The 20,964-nt window shown below is 44.6% G+C and overlaps 1 protein-coding gene across 16 annotated transcripts in view; it reads left to right on the forward strand.

The window, feature by feature from the left end:
* Positions 1-1,350: 1,350 nt before the first annotated feature.
* JADE1 (jade family PHD finger 1) overlaps positions 1,351-20,964 on the forward strand; it is a 67,976-nt gene continuing 48,362 nt past the window's right edge. For 4 of the 16 annotated variants that reach the window (XM_015450829.3, XM_065545473.2, XM_045392869.3 and 1 more), the window contains exon 1: positions 2,935-3,050. Coding sequence is in view for 1 of the 16 variants with exons in the window: in XM_065545471.2 (XP_065401543.1) it covers positions 3,471-3,489 (19 nt within the window). In the remaining 15 variants the exon portion in view is untranslated. Of the gene's footprint in view, positions 1,948-2,934; positions 3,051-3,442; positions 3,490-20,964 lie in introns of those variants that run through there. The other 12 variants (XM_065545466.1, XM_065545464.2, XM_065545468.2 and 9 more) reach the window with 7 other exon arrangements.

The raw sequence follows: 20,964 nt of genomic DNA on the forward strand, positions 1-20,964 counted from the left end.
GTGGATGGGCTGGTGTGGGATTATGTGAAATCAAACCTGATATATTCAGAAAGGTTCTTCCTGTGGATACATATGCCTTTTGGGTTCGATACTTAGTTTGGTAATTAGTGATCACTGTTCCTATTTACTGAATGGGAGTTTTTTTTTTTTTTTTTTGAGACGGAGTTTCGCTCTTGTTGCCCAGGCTGGAGTGCAATGGAGCGATATGGGCTCATCACAACCTCCACCTCTGGGGTTCAAGCGATTCTCCTGCCTCAGCCTCCCCAGCAGTTGGGATTACAGGCACGTACCACCACGCCTGGCTAATTTTGTATTTTTTAGTAGAGACAGGGTTTCTTCATGTTGGTCAGGCTGCTCTCGAACTCCCGACCTCAGGTGATCCGCCTGCCACGACCTCCCAAAGTGTTGGGACTACAGGCGTGAGCCACCGCCCCCGGCCTGAATGGGAGTTTCTAATCCGTACTTTTTTCCTTTTCAAGCTGAATGTCATATACCCCTCTATTTCCCTAGGCGAATCCATGAAAGAAGTATGTTGCCCTCCATATGAAAAAGCAAGTTTGTCTTCTGCATAAAATCAGTAACCACTCATTTTTAACACATTAATACCCCCCAAATGAATCTCTGATGACTGATCTGATACTAGCTTGTAATTCTAGTTTTAGCATTAGGCTCACTGCTCTTATTTGGGAGAAGATGTCCAATTCTGCAGTAATGTGTAACATAAAGTGGTGTCAATTTATAAATAATATCTTCTAATGGATTAATGCTCATTTGCAATGATCACTTCCATACAAATTTAGGTAAAGATGTTATTCAGAATTGGATTATCTATATTAAAAAATGTCATCCTAATGTGCAACTCCCTAAAACTGTTACTACAAACAACTCTTTTGCCACTCAGCCTAAAAATAAAACCTTTCACCCAAATGACACATCTCAATAGCCACATTTTAATCTACATAAAATTTTAAACTATTTTGAAAGAATCCATTTCTAGATGTCAGACAAGAGTTGAAATTGGGACAGCAGTTTGAAGGGGCTAATTTAAAAACCCACTTCCCTGCTTGGAGACACCTCAAGAATTTCTAGGCTCACAAGGTGGGTGAAGTAAGGAAAGAGACTTTTAAGAGCTAAACAGTGCCGTTCTTTGCGAGCCCCGACTGGCGCAGGCCGAGCCGGCTGCGGCGAGGGCTGCGAAGAGTTAACGAGGGACCGAGCCCCCCAAGTCGCGGGCTCCCCGCATGCTCCCTCCGCCCTCCCGTCCCCACCCTCTCGTTTTGGCAAGGGATTAAAGTGCTCCCCCCTGTGGCAGCAGTGACCCAGAAATGAGTTTGATTCACACAGTCCTTCCTCCATAACAAGCCAAACCAGACCGAGAGTGCCTCCGTGCGCGAGTGCCGGGTGTGTGCGCGCCGGCTAGAGCACGGGCCCGCCCGGCTCCCCGCCCGCTCGCCCGCCGCGGCCCGAACTCATGCAGCTCCGAGCGAGCGAGCGGCGCCCAGCCCAGCGCCTCGGCCGAACCCCTCCGCAGCAGGTACGCGCGCGGGCCGCGGGGGGCGCGCGGGGTGGGCTCGCCGCGCGTGTGTCCGCGCGTGGGTCCGTGTGCGCGTCCCGGTCCCGCGGCGGCGACGGCGGCGGCGGCGGCGGCGGCGGCGGCTGCAGGACGAGCCGAGAGGCTCAGCCATATTTGATGGTTTTGTTGCTTTGCTCGGGAGTTCTCGGGAGTAATTTAATGCCGAAGGTCGCTGCCTAGTGGAAATAATATAGTACGTCATTAATATGGCGCCAAAAGATTGGGTTCTCGATATGTAGCTAGGAGGGAGGGAGGCAGCCGCTGAGCGCAGCGTTACTATCCCACCAGTAACTTGGGCATTGCCGGGGCGGGGGCCAGAGGAGGAGGAGGAGAGGATGATTTTTGGATCCTGAGAATTGATCTATGTTGGATCAGTAAGTTTTATTATGATTTTTTTTTTTCAAATTTGGGGGGCTGAAGACTTAGAGCTATTTCTTCTTTTGGATTTGCGAAGAACATGCGGTTTTCAGGTGAATCATCAAATAAACGCGTTTAGGAGCAGAAGCCCAGTTTAAGTTGCTTTTAGTTTATAGGTTTTTTTTTTTTTTTAATAGAAAGCCAAAGTGCATTAGGCTGCATGAAAGTGGAAAGCATAGTAGCAACTTGGTAGACAGATGGCAATGGCAGAACGCAGGTTCGCGTACATATATGAATCCAGAGTGTGTGAGACCGTGTGTGTGGTGGGACTGTATTTGTCCAAACATAGGTGTGTGTAGGTACATTTGTGTGTGGTGGCCGCAGCCCTGGCTCTTGTCACCGCGTCGCCACATGTCCAAAATATTCATTGCATCAATTCAAGGGCAGTGAGAGGGGGGTGGGGGGCGGGGGTGGAGGGACAGCTTGGCAATTCTTCCGAATTGGGCTTCCAGTGGTCAGATCTTTTACTTACAGCGCGACTGCTTGTAAAGTGTAAAACCCCTTCATCGATGAAATGGGGTAGGGGTTGGCGGTTGGTAGAGCAAAGTACCGATTAATCATGAACTTAAAGGGGATTGCAAATTGCAACCTTTGGCACCATCTGCAAATTGTGGGGGTGGGGTCTCTTGGTCTCCTTGCTTCCTTAAATGAACGTGTAGTGTGTACCCCGGGACTGCAAGTTGCAGAGCCTTTCAGTGCACGTGTCTTGTGCCTGTGAGTCTGTGTTTGCGAGTTGGGGGCTGTTGTTCGGTAGCCAGCAGGCTTTCCGGGTTGCTCGGCATTGGCTTGCAAATGCGGGAGAGGGATGGAATGTGGAATGTTGACCGGGGAACCGAATCCTGTCGGAACGGTCCCATTTGCTGGAGAAATTCGATCCCTTCCACCTCCTTCCCGCTCCCCCCGCCCGCCTTCGGGCAGGAGGCGGGGCTGAGGACGCGGCTGCTGCTCAAAGTGGCGGAGCGCGGCGGCGGGAGGCAGGTGCACGGCACCCGCCAGTGGGGGTGCCTCAACTTCCGCGGGCGTTTAAATAGCAGCCTCTCTCCCCTCCCACCGGTAATAGGTGACCTAGCGGCGGAGGGCGGCGGGGGGAGGGAACCGGGGAAGACCCGGGAGCGAGCCTCCGCGGCACGTGGGCAGGTGCTGGGTGGCCCCGGGGCCAACTTTTGTAGCCCGCCTCTGGCGTTTGAGGAGAGGCGGCCCAGTGTGGAAATGGGGGCGGGCGGCGGCCGAGGCGCTGCTTCTCCGTCGCTGCCGGAGCGTCACCTAACGGTCCCAGCTGCGCCGCCCGGGCCGGGGTGGGGGATTGCGGGGGCGGGGACGCCCGGCCCGCCGCACCCGCCCCGCACAAAGCCCGCGGCGCGGGGGTGGCCGCCGCGCCCCCGCCCCGGGAACGGCCCTAAGCCCGACGCGGTCCCCGCGCCGGTTCCGGCGGGCGGCCGCAGGCGTTTGTTTGTTGGTTCCGCGCCGCCTTCCTCGCCGGATGGCTTCCTGTGACAGAGGTGATACACAGTTTCCAGAACTGTCTGGGGGCGGGAGCGGGAGCGGGAGCCGAGCCCGCTCGGAGCTTCTCGCCGCCGCCGCCGCCGCTCCCATCTTAAAACCGTTTCTCGCCGGCGCATCCGCCCCAGACCGAAGGTGCCGCCCCGGAGGGACTCGGGGAGGGGGACGGCGCGGCCGTTTCCAGCGGCGCAAGTGGTTTCTGGACGCGAGGGAGCGTTTGATTTGCAACTGGGGCCGAGCGGATTGGTGCAGCTGGCGGCGGCGGGGCGGGAGGAGCTGCGGCGGCGGGGGGTGGCCACTTTCAAATGGAGAGGGCGGCGGCGGCGGGGACGCCGCTGCGGAGGGAGCGGGGCTTGGTTGCGCCACGAGAAGGTGTCATCACTGCACCGGGGCTAATTCCGGCGGAGGTGCCGGGAGTTACTTTCCCCTCCTCCCGCGCTGTTGTTTCTGTCGCCTCGGGAGGAGGAGGAGGAGGAGGATTGGGAGAGAGGGAGGGGGCGGCGCCGCGCGGAGCCGCGGCCCTGCGTATTCCCTGGCGGGCGGCGGGAGCCGCGCGGAGTGTTCGCCGCTGCGGGGCGGCGTCCCAGTTCCCCCCCAACCCCGGGGTGCCCCCCTTGCTGGGATCCTCAGCCTTCTCACCTCCCCCCGCACTCCGCCACCCTCCCACGGGAGCTCTTCATCCTCGAGTCCTCAACCCCGGCTCGGCGCGTCCCGGGTGTCACCCCGCCCCCGGTCTCCCCCCCGCCGCCCCAGGCAGTGCTGGCCCCAGGTTTCCCACCCCAAGCGGGCGGGGGCGGCCTCAGTCCCGGCGCCGGTGAATGCTGAGAGCAAACAAAAAAGCGGGCGATTTAAACATGCCTTCGAAACCCGTTAGGAATGCGTCGTCTTCCGGAGACCGTTTAAAAGGAGCTTTAGCTTGCCTTCTAGTAACGAGAAGGCCGGCGCCCTGCCTAGCCTCGGCCGGGGCAAGGGGCTGTCGCCCTCTATTTGCCCCGGCCAAGAGGGAATTTAAATTTTCTTTTGTAAAATGACAGCTGCAGTGAATGACCTAAGACAGCTACGTTTTTAGGAAAGTAGAAGAGGATCTGAGGTTTCCATTAATGGGAATGCTTAGGGGGTTCTTTCCCAAAGGTTTTTATTAGGTGAACTATTTTTCCTTTTTATAATACCCGCCATGGCTCTCTTGCTACTTGTAGCTCAAGGCTAATACCTTTCAAAGCTAATGAACTAGTTTTAAGATAGAAATTATTTCCCTGAAAGCTGATTTAGGTAGTGACTCACCAGTGGTTAGAGATTTTATAGTAAGTAGCATTTTGATCAAATCACAACTGATCAAGATTTAATCATTTATAGGTGGAGAAAGGAAGCATTCATTATGCCCATACTTACATTGACTCAACACTTTTGATGTAGTAATTTGTTGTAGGTGGGCAACATATGTGGGAGGAGTTAAATGGGATGTTCTGTGAGTAACACTCTAGCAAGTACATGCAACCCAGAATTTTTATTGTCCTTTTGTCCCAAAGATCTTAGTCTCATGTACTTACGGTCACTTTTAAATCAGATGGCTTTCTTCTTGGTATTTTGCTGTCTTCCTCAAAGTTTGCATACTTTTGTAAGTGTCTTTTACTTGGCGTTTTCATTTTAATGTGTAGAATAAATGTAATTTTAAGCTGTTTAAGTGTTAGGTTTCCTCCTATTTCCTTTCGTCCCTATTTAGCAGAGATAATGGGAGTGTCTGAAAGTAAGGTAGGACTTGAACTTGATTCTATCTTTAAGACTACAGACTGCTTTCTAGTAAAAGTTGGGTTGGTTGCACATGTACTTTAACATATGTGTTCATTTAAAAGGAAACAAAACACACCTTCTTAGTTCTCCCCGCTTCACTTGACCGGTTTTCTTCTGCCTGTAAACCAGTGCTTTACTTATATTAGTTATCAAGGTTGAAAGAGTAGCTATACAGTGACAACAATGAAAAATAAGTGTGTCTGGGTGAAACTAGAGGGAGAAAACATATTGGAGTTTAAGGAAAGTGTTTTGTTGCTTAGCCTAGGGAGTTGGGGAAGAAAGATGACCTAAAAAGCGAACTTGGAGGACTAGGTGAGAGTAAAAGCAGACTTCCATTGCATCTCACATTGCACGTGATCGATACTGATTTTTGACTTTAAGGAGCTGTTAATTAAAAAGTTATTACACAAGTAGTGTTACATGTACGTTTTTGAAAATTAGAAAATACAAGGAAACAAATATAAAAAATTGCTACTATCCATAGATGACTACTGTATTACTTTTCAGATAATTTTCTCTATATATACATGTGTGTTTTAATAAAAAGGAGATGCATGTACATACCATCTGTAAGGACTTTTTTTTTTTTTTTTGAGGCGAAGATTCACCCTTGTTGCCCAGGCTGGAGTGCAATGGTGCGATCTCGGGTCACTGCAACCTGTGCCTCCCAGGTTCCAGCGATTCTCCTGCCTCAGCCTCCTGAGTAGCTGAGATTACAAGCTCCTGCTACCACGCCCAGCTAATTTTTTGTATTTTTAGTAGAGACGGGATTTCACCATGTTTGCCAGGCTGGTTTGCAACTCCTGACCTTAGGTGATCCACCCGCCTCAGCCTCCCAAAGTGCTGGGATTACAGGTGTGAGCCACCGCACCCCACTGTGAGGACCTTTTTTTTTTCCTGTCAGCTAGCTTGGTTAGTTTTAATATCATCTATTACTGTGATGTGTCCAGATTTCCCCATTTAGCCCCGGAATGTAATAGAGAAGCTTTGTCTAAACCACTGCTTAATAAAGGACCATTTATTGCATTTGGTTGTTTGCCTTAAGTCGATTCCCTTAAGTAACTTTTTGACAGAATATCTGACACTGAGGAGGCAAACCTTTGGGAATAAAGTTGCCTGGATTTTAAAAAAGCAGGAAGTCAAAATGGTATTTATTGTAATTTGGAAATCTTAGATTTGGAGATCATCTGTTAGAAAAATAAGGAAATTTGCTTACTTGATGTTATTTTCCACAGACTTGTTGGAAAAAGATTTCTCAGATGTTTGTGTTTCAGTACTGAGGTAGTTGGAACAGTAAACATCAGGATATCAAACACGGATTACATCCTGTCTCTTTAGGGTTTGGTCAGAGTGAAGAGGAGGCACAGGAATCTGTCACAGTTCTGCTTGCTTCTTTACTTTCTTGTTTGTGAAGCTCTTCCCTGTCATTTAGTATTATGGGGCACCTGTTACAGCATTACAGTTAATGATCTGTCAGACTTTGTATTATAAAACTGGTTTTCCCATGAGGTTTATTAAACAGATATCTTGTGGAGGGAAATATGACATATTAGCAAACACACCTTGCTTTTTATTTGGGTTGGCATTAAGAGGTTTAGCTTGATTGTTAAAACAGTGAAAGTTACGTCACGTTTAAACTTATTTCCTCTCTTGTACAAGCCTTTAATTTGTACGAGAATTGGCACCATATTCAACAATACCTTTTTTTTTTTTTTTTTTTTAAAACATGAAGGGTGGGTTTGCTTGGAGTTTCTGGTTTCTTAGAAGGTATCAGCAATCTTAATTAGGAAAGTATTTTAATTCCTGAGACAGGTAAGTTGTTTCCTTAAAAGTCTTAAATCTGTTGTCTCCATTTTCAAGTCCTTACAGCACTTTATATGACCGTGTGTTTACAATCTGGACAATTACTATGTTTGTTCTTTTTATCTTTGTGGAATGTAATATCTCAGAAAGTTGAGATTTAATTGAGTCTATTGTCCTTTGCCTAGTGTATTTCTCATATGAAAACTTCGGTTTGTGATCATGAGTGTGTATGCATTATTTTGATTTTTTCTTTTTTTGCAGTTTGTAGCCCTGATGAAGCAAGTTACTCTGCGCTCCTAATAAATGCAAGAAAATGACCTTGGAGGGCCTATTTTTTTTTTTTTTTTTTTTGAAACAGTGTCTTGCTCTGTCATCCAGGCTGGAGTGCAGTGGCGCTATCTCAGCTCACTGCAAGCGCCACCTCCCGGGTTTACACCATTCTCCTGCCTCAGCCTCCCGAGTAGCTGGGACTACAGGCGCCCGCCACCACACCTGGCTAATTTTTTTGTATTTTTAGTAGAGACGGGGTTTCACCGTGTTAGCCAATATGGTCTCGATGTCCCGACCTTGTGATCCGCCTGCCTCGGCCTCCCAAAGTGCTGGGATTACAGGCTTGAGCCACCGCGCCCGGCCGGAGGGCCTTTTTAAATTACACATAGGAGTAACAATTTGTAAGTTTAAGGCTGGGTGTCATGGAATAGAATGGAAGAAACTGATGCTAAGCTTTGGCTATAATGGGACCTTTCCTAGCGCAGGACTTGAATGATTTATTAAGGATCCTTTCCTCACCTCAAAGCACAAACATAAAGATTACCAGACTTGGAATGGAAAGCCTTTATCATTAGGAAAGGGGCCATGTGTTTTTACGTTTAATCTCCTAGATCCATAGTATACGATGTGCACACAATAAATGTTCAGTGACCAAATTTTGGTTACTCTAAAACAAATTCAGTATTTACTTTTTGCCTTTGGTTCTTCGGGTAGAGGTGAGACATAATGTGATAGAGAGCAATTGAAGAAAGTTAATTTTTTTTTTTTTTTTTTTTGAGAGGAGTCTTTCTCTGTCGCCCAGGCTGGAGTGCGGTCCTGCAGTCTTGGCTCACTGCAAGCTCCGCCTCCCGTGTTCACACCATTCTCCTGCCTCAGCCTCCTGTGTAGCTGGGACTACAGGCACCCGCCACCGCGCCTGGCTAATTTTTTGTATTTTTTAGTAGAGACTGGGTTTCACCGTGGTCTTGATCTCCTGACCGTGTGATCCGCCCGCCTCGGCCTTCCAAAGTGCTGGGATTACAGGCGTGAGCCACCATGCCCGGCCGAAGAAAGTTAATTTTTAAAACCTTAGATTCTTTTGGACTTATTTGCTGAGGGAAGTAAACTACAGTTTTCTCTCTCTCTTTTTTTTTTTTGAGACAGGTTCTCACTCTGTCACCCAGGGTGGAGTGCAGTGGTGGGATCTCGGCTCACTGCAGTGGGTTCAAGTGATTCTCATGAGTCAGCCTCCGGAGTAGCTGGGATCACAGGCGCATGCCACCGTGCCTGGCTAATTTTTGTATTTTTAGTAGAGACGGGGTTTCACCATGTTGGCCAGGCTGATCTCGAACTCCCCACCTCAAGTGATCCACCTATCTCGGCCTCCCAAAGTGCTGAGATTACAGGCGTGAGCCAGTGTGCCTGGCCAGTTTTCTATTCGAAAGTGCTCACAATTTGCGTCTGTCTGTCTGTCTGTCTGTCTCTCTCTCTCTCTCTCTCTATATATATATATATATTTTTTTTTTTTGAGACGGAGTCTCACTCTGTCCCCTTGGCTGGAGGGCAGTGGCGCGATCTCAGCTCACTGCAAGCTCCGCCTCCCGGGTTCCCACCATTCTCCTGCCTCAGCCTCCCGAGTAGCTGGGACTACAGGCGCCGGCAACCGCGCCCGGCTAATTTTTTGTATTTTTAGTAGAGATGGGATTTCACCGTGGTCTCGATCTCCTGGATCTCCTGACCTTGTGATCCGCCCGCCTCGGCCTCCCAAAGTGCTGGGATTACAGGCGTGAGCCACCGTGCCCGGCCTATCTATATTTTTTGTTAGAGAGATGAGGTTTCACTGTGTTGCTCAGGTTGCCCAGGCTCGTCTTGAACTCCTGAACTGAGTCCTCCCACCCTGGCCTCCTGAGTGGCTGGGATTACAGGTGTGCACCAGTGTGGCTGGTGGTAGTATTTTAAACTATTGATCATTTAGTGTCTCCTGTGCAGGAGATTTTATTAATTTGAGAATTCATGGCATTTTCCATGAGAGTTTATAAGCACTTACTTTAACGGAAGAGTTCAGTGGTGTGGGTCCACACTGAGGAATAAAATAATCTTTTTTTCTTTTTTTTTTTTTTCACTTACACTAGGGTAAGGAACAAGAAATAGCAATGTTATTAGCAAGTTGCTTGAAGTTGAACGTCATGACTTGCTTTAGTTTAGCACAAAGTACACTAAATGCAATTTAAAATTTTTATTGATTACTCTGTCATCTTTATGAGTATCAGTTATTTCTGTGTGGAAATGTAATGATGCACTTAACATACAGAGGCTGTGTGTTGATGATTTGTAACTTTTTAAGTTGGGGACACTTGAAACTGAAAGCCATGGATTCTCTCCCCCAGAAAACATGAGTGTTCCCTTAAGCACATCCTTGGATTCTAGTTTAAGTGTTTAAATTCTGGTGACGACTTTTTATGATTTCTCTGTGATCCTTTTACTGCCACTGTTACCATGTATTGTAGTTAAAATGTCTGTTGAGAACAGTGATTTTTCTGCTTATTGGTCATTAACTTGAAAAGTAAGAAGCTTGTTAGAAGTTTTTAAAACTTGTGTACACTAGCCCCAAGTAGAAGCCTCAGGGGTTTTCTTTTGAGAAAAACCCACAGGTTTTACTGTGGCCTTTATTTAAGTTGCTTAGAGGTCCCCTCAATGCCCTCCTTTTGATTATTGCCTGCTCTAAGTAGGGGGGATTTTTTTTTTTTTTTTTTTTTTTTTTTTGAGATAGAGTCTCGCTCTGTCACCCAGGGTGGAGTGTAGTGGCACGATCTGGGCTCACTGCAACCTCTGTCTCCTGGGTTCAAGCAGTTCTCCTGCCTCAGCCTCCCGAGTAGCTGGGATTACAGGCGTGTGCCACCACGCCCAGCTAATTTATATATTTTTAGTAGAGATGGGGTTTCACCACGTTGGCCAGGCTGCTCTCGAACTCTTGACCTCAGGTGATGCACCCTCCTCAGCCTCCCCAAGTGCTGGGATTAGAAGCGTGAGCCACCGTGCCTGGCCATAGTTAGGGATTTCTTAAGGAGTGATTGTGTCTGATCCTTAATTTTGTAAGCTTTCGGGTGCTTGTCCAGCACCTGGTAATTGATTCACATTGAACTAAACACACATAATGGTGGTTTAGAAACATCATACTACTGATCTGTTGATTTATAGGAGAGATCAGTTGACTTTCTCTGTAAAGAGCCAGGTAGTCAATATTTTAGGTTTTGTGGGTCATACGGTCTGTCACAAGTCTGCAGCTGTGCCAGAGCAACCATGGGCAAAATGAATGTGACCGTGATATTTATGGATATAGAAATGTAAAATTTTTATAAACTTCATATGTCATGAAATGTTCTTTGGCTGTCTACCCTCAACCATTTAAATATGTGAAAATCACTCTTAGCTTAAAAACCATACAGAAACAGGCTGTTGACCCCTGATTGGTTGGTTGGTTGATTGATTTGAGACAGGGTCTCACCCTGTTGTCCAGGCTGGAGTGCAGTGGTGTGAATTCCAGGGCTCACTTGATCCTTCCACTCAGCCTCCCGAGTAGCTGGGACTGCAGGCATCCCCCACCAGGCCTGGCTAGTTTTTTGTATTTTTTGTTGACATGGGGTTTGCTATGTTTTTTTGTCTGTTCTCGAACTCCTGAGCTCAAAGATTCTGCCCACTTTGGCCATCACTCCCTGGCCTCCCCAGATTTATAGTAAGACACAGCAGCTACTTGATTGTTTCTGCCGGTGGCTGAACTCCCTTCTAGGAACCTGATAATACAAGTTGAAATTAGAAGTTTGTTTGGAGGTAGTTGGCTGTGCTGAGGGCTCTGGGTTGTTTTTGTTTTTTCGCTCTTCTTGCCCAGGCCAGAGTGCAATGGCAGGTTTTTTTTTTTTTTTTTTTTTTTTTTCCTTCTCTGGGACAGGGTCTCTCTGTTGCTCAGGCTGTAGTGCAGTGACATGATCACAGCTCAACAACCTCCTGGTCTCAGGCAGTTGTCCTGTCTTAGCTTCCAGAGTAGCTGGGATTCTGATCCTAGATCCCTTTTTAGGATAAAATGTGTAAGAACAAATACCTTGGTCATCTCTCACACCCTCCAGGGGGGTCAAGCTAAGAAGCCCTGTGTAAGAGGATATGTATTGTAAGATTGGGTTCTGCTACAGAGGGAGATAATGTCAAGTAGGGTGTATGTGTCACACCAATCAGAAGTTAATGCCTGCCACTCCGGGAGAACTCATTCTCCTGTGGTAGTGTTTAAGGAACTGCTGACACATTCGTCTTCCAGCTTTACCTTTTGTGTGTTCCACTAGGCAAAATGAATGGCATTTGTGACCATCTTGCCATGAATTTGTGTTTCAGTTTCCAAGTTAACAGACTATTGTTCATTGGTTACATTTTCAGTTTTTGCTCCCTGATAACATATCATGGCCTTAATCATTCACATGACCTCTTTTTAAATCCCAGTGTACATCCAGGAGGAAGAAGCCCATGGTCCAGGAATCTGGGAGGAGGTGGCTGGCCTGCCCTCCCACCTGGGGAACTGGTCTTTGGTTCTGCTACTACCTTTGCACTGGATCTACTTATGTGTGTTTGTGCAAGTTGATAAACATCCAGAATTCCATGTACTCCTCTTTAAAAGTAGGAATGGTGGATTAAATTATTTTACATTGTTTTTGAAATCCTTTCTAGGTCTACAGTTATTTATGATATTATGGGTTTCTTTTGGGAAGATTTCTTGTAGACACAGTCTACATTGTGAGACTTCAGCCTCAGAGAGTGCTTTCTAGACCTTGCTGCTAGGTTTGAGACCAGAGACCATCTTAGGTTTCCATGATCATAATAACAAGGCTTATACAATTGTGATGAAATGTTTGTTTTCATATGTAACTTGGATGATTGTATAAATGCTGTTTTTGTCAAGTGTGTCATCTAGATCTTCAAATATACAACATTGGGAGTCTCTCTCTTTTTTTTTTTTTAAAACAGTACTTTAAAAATTTTTGGTGACTTAACATTGTTAGTGGTAACTGATAGTTTCTGACAACCGGGTATAATCAAGGAACAAAGTTCCTGAAAAACAGCTGCATTTCAATCTGTGCACAGTGTAATTGTCATTAGCTGGTTGAGTCTGGTTTCTGCAGAAGCTGCTTTGTATATCCTGTATAAGAGCATCTGGTTTGAGCATTTAAAAATCTTTTAAAATTACCCTGTAGACATTTAGCATTTATTGGCTTATTCCACCAAGGATGGAATAATGGGTTGCAGAATCCTTTCTCATGCTTACTCTTACCTTCGTTCATTCAGAAGCACTTGGTTTTCCTAAAGTGTCTAATGATTAGAGCTTTTAGAGTTTGACATGAAGATTTGGGTGTGTATGTTTGTATTATAGAAATTAGTACCTGGTTCAGAGACCCCCAAGGCAGAATGGAACACAAACTCCTGATTTCAGTGAAATGCTTTAAAAAATAAACATTTCATTTTAAAAATAAACATTTCATTTTTATATATTCTGAAGAGATTAATCTGACTCTAGCTCTCCCTGATAAATTGTCAGAAAACTGAGACCAGGAATAAGACATATAGGGCAAATGGGCTTTATTTCTCTGGGTGGTAGCACTGCATTAAGAAGGATCCTGAAGATATATGCCTGGGAGTGTGGAAAGAATGGCCTAATTTATCAACCATGCCTGCCATAGGTGGAAGGAATGGCGTATTTGCCAGCTACCTCTTGAACGTAGCCTTTTTTATTTTTATTTTTTCCAAAGTAGTACTGCTGTGGAAATGGATAAGGAGTTGAAATGGATTCTTTTTTTTTTTTTTTTTGAGATGGAGTCTTACTCTTTTTGTCCAGGCTGGAGTACAGTGGCACGATCTCGGCTTTCTGCAACCTCCGCCTCCCGGGTTCAAGCGATTCTCCTGCCTCAGGTAGCTGCTAGGTTTGAGACGACCAACCTGATTACAGGCACCCGCCACCAGGCCCGGCTAATTTTTGAATTTGTAGTAGAGACAGGGTTTCACCATGTTGGCCAGGCTGGTCTCGAACTCCTGACCTCAGGTGATCTGGCCTGCCTCGGCCTCCCAAAGTGCTGGGATTATAGGCATGAGCCACCACGCCCGGCCTGTGTTTGTTCTTTAAAGATAGCTTAAACCCTAATTTTCCTGTCTGGGTTAGTTTTTTTCTATTATTATTGCGTATATTTTAAGTGACCTCCTACTAATGTTGGCTGTTTTTACCTGTTTCAAAAACTTGAGCTTTTGAAGTATGGGATGACCTAATCAAGCAAATAGGGGATAATAGCATTTTATGGCATTATTACCTTTTCTCTTTTTTTTCTTCTGCACCTTTGCACCAGATATTCTTTTAAAGCAAGACAAGTCTTTGCTACTGCATCTCAGGAAAGAGGTGGCATATACATAGTTTATTGATGGTTGCTCGTTATAGGCTGGTGCTTTGCATTGGGGCAAGAAGTTGTGCTTCCAGGGTCTTTTATATAGTGAGGAGCAGGGAAGAAAGAAATCTTTACTATTGGCTAGGCATGATGGCATGCGCCTGTAGTCCCAGCTACTTGGGAAGCTGAGGCAGGAGAATCGCTTGAATCCGGGAGGCTGGGGTTGCACTGAGCAGAGATCACACCGCTGCACTCCAGCCTGGGCAACAGAGCGAGACTGTCTCTCAAAAAAAAAAAAAAAATCTTTACTATTATAAGTCTAGTACACAATCATGGTGAAAAGTTAAAATCATATTAAAGGTCATGAAGAGAAGGAAAAGTTCCCAACTCAGTCTGTCTTGGAACCCTTTGGTCACATTTCTCAGAGATAACCACTATGAACATTTATGTTCTTGCAGAAATGTTCTGTGAATATACAATCTATTGCTGTAGGTATTTTCTCTCCTCCTGTTATATATAAATGGCTTTGTATTTTGGGTTTTTTCCCTGCAGTTTGCCTGTTTTTCTCTCCTAATATGTCTTGGGCATCTTTCCACATCTGAGCATTTAGATGTAACAGAAAAGAATTCTGAGTAGATGGAAATAGGGATAAAAGCTCAAGATTGGAGACCATGGTGACTGACTGCCTTTTTTGTTTGGTTGTGATTTCATTTACTCCCATGTCAAGGGAAGTTAAAAAAATACATTCCAAGTACAAATGATAGGAATGTTTTGTCATAGCTGCTCTTATTCAGTTGCTGACTCTTAATTGAGTCAGCAATTACAGAGTCCTGGAAGGGGTTTAATAGATTGTCTTAGAGCTCATAAGCTGTGATTGGATTATTTATAAATTGGCAAATGAGAGCTGCTTGTGATTCATTCAGAACCACTCAAATTTATAAATTCCTTAAAGTCTTGAAAAATGCTTTCTTGATTTTTAAATCTGAGTTCAAAAATAACTTATAAAGAATTTACAGTGAACTAATGTATTATAGTACATGGGCTTTATGAGTAATGCTCCTAAGAGTAAATATTATAGTTATTTATTATCTGGTCAGTTATCATAATTTTTTCCTTTTGGAGGAGGTGGCTATTTATTGCTAATGTAAACTTGTCATCTGAATATTTGTAAGTTTTACCTCTTTCCAGAGGTTCTGTATTAGCTTGGGCCAGCATTTTCCTTAAATAAGTGATGTATGACGTTATAAAGAGCACTTTTTTTTTGCTTGAGATATTTAGACAAGATTAAAACATTAATGCTTACGATTTAAGCTATTTGTCAGTTAAATCTATGACTTTTTTTTGACTGGATATAACCCTTTAGTTAAATTGAGAATCTGGGTTTGAGTTATAGTCATAGTAGTATTTTTAGATTCTGTGAGCATATGAATTAGATAATGTTGCCAATTTGAAAACTTGATATTTAGGCGATTAACGTTTACTTTAAAAACTGAGGTAAGAAACCAGCTGGGTTTCCTTCACATTCATTTAGGGACAGGTGGACAGATTTTATTGTTAAGTTATAGGTCATTATATTTGGGTATTTAGAACTGTATATTCCATAGAAGACAAAAGTGACCTATTAAGAATGTAATGTATCTTTTTGGGGGAGTGTTCTATCATCAGTAATTTAGGAATCAATTTATTAGGTACCTAGTGTTTAAAAAATAATTTGAACTATGTGAACTTAAATAGAAAGGAGTGGCAGGGCGTGGTGTCCACACCTGTAATCCCAGCACTTTGGGAGGCCGAGGCGGGCGGATCATGAGGTCAGGAGATTGAGACCATCCTGGCTAACATGGTGAAACCCCGTCCCTACTAAAAATACAAAAAAAAAAAAAAAAAATTAGCCAGGGTGTGGTGGCAGGTGCCTGTAGTCCCAGTTACTCCGGAGGCTGAGGCAGGAAACTGGCATGAACCTGGGAGGCGGAGCTTGAAGTGAGCCACTGCACTTCAGCCTAGGTGACAGAGCGAGACTCTGTCTCAAAAAAAAAAAAAAAAAAAAAAAAAACGAAAACAAACAAAAAACAGGAGTAGCTCATGAAATACTTAGTTTTACATAAGACCACCTGGTTTCTGAAAATACATTCTTTAGTATCTTTAGGTATTTGATTTTAGCTATTTGACAGACTGGAAGAGCATCAATAAATTTAAAAATGAATACAGTAGAAGTTATTCCAGTTAAAGGTCAATTAGATATTAAAGTAAAAGCATCTCAAATTCAGTAAAGTGGATTTGAACGTAAGGTAACAGTACGGGAGCTAAGGCATTCATCCAGTAGGTTATTTTAATACATAGTATTGCATTGGGTGATATATAAAAGTATGTAGAGGTCTTTAATTGAGTACCTTCTAGAACTTTATGAGTGAAATAAATAAAAATGGAAACAGTAGATAAAATTGATACTTTGAGAGAGAAACCAGTCTTTCTGCATATGTGCCATAAGACAGTTAAAATCACTAGGGTGTAATCCTTATTATAGCTATAGAGTTTATGGCCTGATAAATGAGCCCTGTTCCACCACAGAGAGTAAGTAATTCTAGTAACTGGACAGTTTGTTTTCCTCAAATCAGTCCTTGTTTCCCAGGAATAGCACTGAATAAACATCTTCAAATTCTTAATTATCTTGTTCTTTTTTTTTTTTTTTTTCTTTTTTCGAGACAGTCTTGCTATATTGCCCAGGCTGGAGTGCAGTGGTATGATCTCGACCTCACTGCAACCTCTGCTTCCCGGGTTCAAGTGATTCTCCTGCCTCAGCCTCTTGAGCAGCTGGGACAACAGGCATACACCACCAAAACCTGGCTAACTTTTTGTGTTTTTAGTAGAGACGGGGTTTCACCATGTTGCTAGGCTGGTCTTGAGCTCCTGGCCTCAAGGGATATGCCCGCCTTGGCCTCCCCAAGTGCCTGGATTACAGGTGTGAGCCACTGTGCCCAACCCTCTTATTCTTTTGTAAAAGTCCTTCTCTCCTTGTCCATGAGGTTCTCATTCTTTCTTAGAATCATCACATCAGTCAAGACCACGCCCAGGTCACTGAACTTGTTCAAATTCCAGAGCCACCCTAGGGATGGGTTCCTTCAGATAGTCGCTCCTCTCAATCTATTGCGTGCAGATTTCTCCCAGTTTCAGTCAGAGGAATGTGAATTTCAAGGTTTTCAGGTGCCTTGCTGTCTCGTGTGCATGTGAGCAGTAATCTGGTGACTTTTATAGCACTTACTGCACTGAAGCCACTTGTCTGGTTATTTGATGTTTCCTCCAAGTAGACCATGTGCTCCTGCAGCGCAGACATTCCATATCTTGTTCATCATATCTCTGACATCTACCTTGATAAAATTTTCCTCAAATTAATATGTTAGCTAATGTACTGCATTTTAACCCATATGACAGAAGGGATCCAAGGAGAGAGTGATCCGCATGTAATCTAAATAGGGGTTTGGGCCAGTGGGTAAAGCATGAGTTTGCATTTCCCGAGGAGATAGATAGATGGTTCTCCAGCAGCTGCCACAGATGCTCAGTTGTCTTGGTGCATCTCTTCATGCAGTGAGTGGAGTAGAGACACCAGAGGATTGTTAACTGGTCCAGCCAGGGTCTTTGGCCAGTGGCCTTTCCAGGCAGTGTTCTGTTTTTAATCTAACTTCCTAGGTAGTCTTCCTCTTTTTGGTCAGACTCCCAAATGCCCACTAACTAGCACTTTTGTCTCTGTAGCTATTATGTTTCTCATGGCAAGTGGACACTCCAGGCTCCGAAAAACTGGATAACTTTGCATCAGTTTTGAGGAAATGTAGACACAATGTCAGGATGAGCCGTGTCGACTGGATCCAGAGTTCTGAGGGCATCTGTTGTAGCCACCCTGAGAAGCCTTGTTTCTGACCAGGCTGAGTTGGGTTCAATCTCTGTTCTCTACTTCAAGGTCTCATTGCAGTGCTCTCTGTACCTACCATCATGGTCCCCCTTCTCTGTTATGTCTTTATTTTTTTGAAACGGAGTTTCACTCTTGTCGCCCAGGCTGGAGTGCAGTGGCGCAAGCCCAGCTCACTGCAACCTCCTCCTCCTCGGTTCAGGTGATTCTCCTGCCTCAGCCTCCTGAGTAGCTGGGACTACAGATGCCATGCACCACCACGCCTGGCTAATTTTTGTGTTTTTTCAGCAGAGACGAGGTTTTTCCATGTTGGCCAGGCTTGTCTCGAACTCCTGACCTCAGATAATACTCCTGCCTCAGCCTCCCAAAGTGCTGGGATTACAGGCAGGAGCCACTGCGCCTGGCCCTCTATTCTGTGTTTATTTCATATTTGAGTTGAGAGAATCTGTGTTCTCCAGAAATTGCTGTAATCTTTAGAGACACACACGAAACATTTAAGTCATGATGCAAGGCTTTAGTTGATTGAATACTGAGAAAGACTCCTTTGACCAAAACTTTAGTCATGCTCCTCTGGTCCTCCACGTGAGTGGGCACTACCATGGCCTTCTCTTTGTATTATTGTTGAATCCAGTTGAAGCAAAAATCCTGTTAAAATCAGTTTAGAGAAAATTCTTCACCTGGGTATCTGACCGCTCTGTCCTATCTTATCCTGGCCTGTCTTCAAGAATAGTCCTAACAAATTAGTTTAGCCATAACCCCCTTATCCTTGATATTTCTGTTTAATAATCTTCTATCCACTGGCCCCACCCTGCTCTTTGGTTATAGATCTCCACCTCTGTTGGGATCTGAGTTGCGTTCAGTCTCCGTCCCCCACTGCAGGATCCCACTGCAGTGTTCCCTGTACCTACCACCATGGTCCCCCTCGAGTAAAATCTGCTTTACCATTTCTAACAAGTGTCATGAGTAATTTTTTTCAATGATACTATTAAGGTAACGGTGCATTGAAAAGCAAAGTGAAAAAGTTCTAAAAGAGGAAGAAAGTTGAACTGAGCAGTACAGAATATAAGTGTTTGGAGTTGGAGTGGTTAGTGACTTTGAGCTGAGCCCCAGAAAAGAGGTGGGATTAGGATAGGTAGGGAGCAAGAAGCAACAGGAGCAGCATTAGCAGAGAATGAGAACTGAAAGAAAGTGGAGTGTTCAGGGAAGAGGCCTGGCCCAACCAGTGCAAGCCCTGGGTCTTGGGGCTTGCTAGAACAGATGCCTGAGTAAAGCTGTGAGAAGTCAGAAAACTTCGTTTTTGGCTGGACAGTTTGGACTTAGACCTATTTGTAATGTGGAATGGAGGGAGAGATCTGCATATAGTAGTTTGATGAGGTTACCTCATGGGGTGTAATTAATTTGTTATAGTATTAATTGGAAGTGGGAAGAAATCATAGTTTGGAGAATAGGTGTTTAAAGCTTTCTATGTACACGTAGTTGAAGGACAACCTACGGGGCATACAGGGACTTCAAAGAGTCATAGTGTTATGAATCAGTAAACCTTGGCAATTGGCTATAAGGTGAGAATGGATGTGTATAAAGATGCTACCCAGAGTAATATGCTGTGTTACACATGTGTTGGTAAGTACAGTGCTCTGCCCCAAACATGCTCCTTTTTCTCGCTACCTCCTCTTTGTTCTTCAGGACTCAGCTCCGTCTTATCAGCCTTCTCTGACTTTTATCCACCTCCTGTATTCCTGTAGAACTCTGTATTTACCACTGTCAGGCACAAACAATATTGAATTTCTGTTGCTTGCCTATCTCCTCAAGTAGGCCAGAAGCTCTATGAGGTCAGGGATAGTAATTTTCATCCAGCACCTCCTAATATATGAGATACTCAAATGTTTGTCGGCTGCATTATGTGCCATTATATCTTCTTGCTACTTTGGGGTGTTGTGAATAGCCATTTTAATTGGTTATTACTTACCTTACTACCGTCTAGATAGTAATTAGCCATTGCCCTAAGAGTCAGCAAAGGTGATGATGCAGATGCTGGCTTTTATTGGGGCAGGTGTTTGCAGCATACAACCACTGTATTGTGTAGCTTAAAGATAGTAACATATATTTTGATTTTCTGATACAGTAAGTAATCCTGGGTGAGATAAATCAGCTTGATGTCAAGGTTTAAGTACTTTAGAGCCACAGAGGAGGAAATTCTGCCGAGCACTAACCCCCATTACTGTGCCAAGTTCCCTGGAGAAGCAAATACAGCACTCTCAAACCCTCATTACTCAAGATCTTCAGGGTGGATGAAAATGGATTTCATTAGAAAGAAAATACTATTTTTACTCTTCTTTTACTTGAATAATTTTCCTTAAGAGAGTATTTATGTGTGTTTAGGTGCATCATTGTATTTTGGCCAATGCTCGCGTTCTTTATTTAGTGACTGTTGAAGTGCTTCCTCAGGGAGTTGTGTTTGAAAGCTGGAAAGTAAGTATTTTGATTCAAAAAGATTTTTAAAACTACTCTATTAGGTAAATCTAATTTTTTATTTTTTTTGTAGAGATAGAGGTCTCCCTATGTTGCCCAGTCTGGTCCTAGGTTCAAGTATAGTCCTCCTGCCCTGGTGTCCCAAAGTGGTAGGATTACAGGTGTGAGCCACCACGACCAGCCTAGTACCAATTTTTTTTAGCACTCTTTTGTAATGTTGGCTTTGGGGAGCTGAAGCTGTTAGGAGTGAGTGGTCCTCTGCCTTTCCCTTTTCCCTTTTACCTCTTGCTGGATCCTGAGGGGACCCGGGGTGCATTCTCTAGAAGGTTGGAGAGCTTAGCTGTCTGCAGTTGGTGTTTTTGACACACACAGGGCAGAGAAAACAGTCGAATAGGGAGTGGACCACACATGTTTCTTGGTTATGGAACCTGAGGGCTGGAGTGGGCTTGCCCCAGGCCAAGTTGCAGATTGCCTGGCTGTGGGTGAGTGGGGCTCTTGGAAAAGGGATGGAGTGGGTTTTAGGACTTGACTATGCCTACAGCATGAAACCCCAGCTTCCAAAACATGTCCATAATACAGCTCATGACCCATATTGATCAGGACTCATGTTCAGGCTTTCTCTTGGTACATCGTTTTAATGGCTTCTGAAGAATCAATTGATAAAAAACCCACAGAATTTAACTGGGTGAGTTTCTCAGGAAGGAAATATAAAATATTGCAGTTATAGATTAGGGACCTAAATATTTGAGTGAATTGTGTAGATCCACTTTTTAAGTGTAGTATAGGAAAAACTTTTCATCTACTCTTTTAGGTTCAGTTCATGCGAGTCTAAATTAAATGACAAAAGACATTACAGG

This window comes from Macaca fascicularis, chromosome 5 (assembly GCF_037993035.2).
Source record: "Macaca fascicularis isolate 582-1 chromosome 5, T2T-MFA8v1.1".
Lineage (NCBI taxonomy): Eukaryota > Metazoa > Chordata > Mammalia > Primates > Cercopithecidae > Macaca > Macaca fascicularis.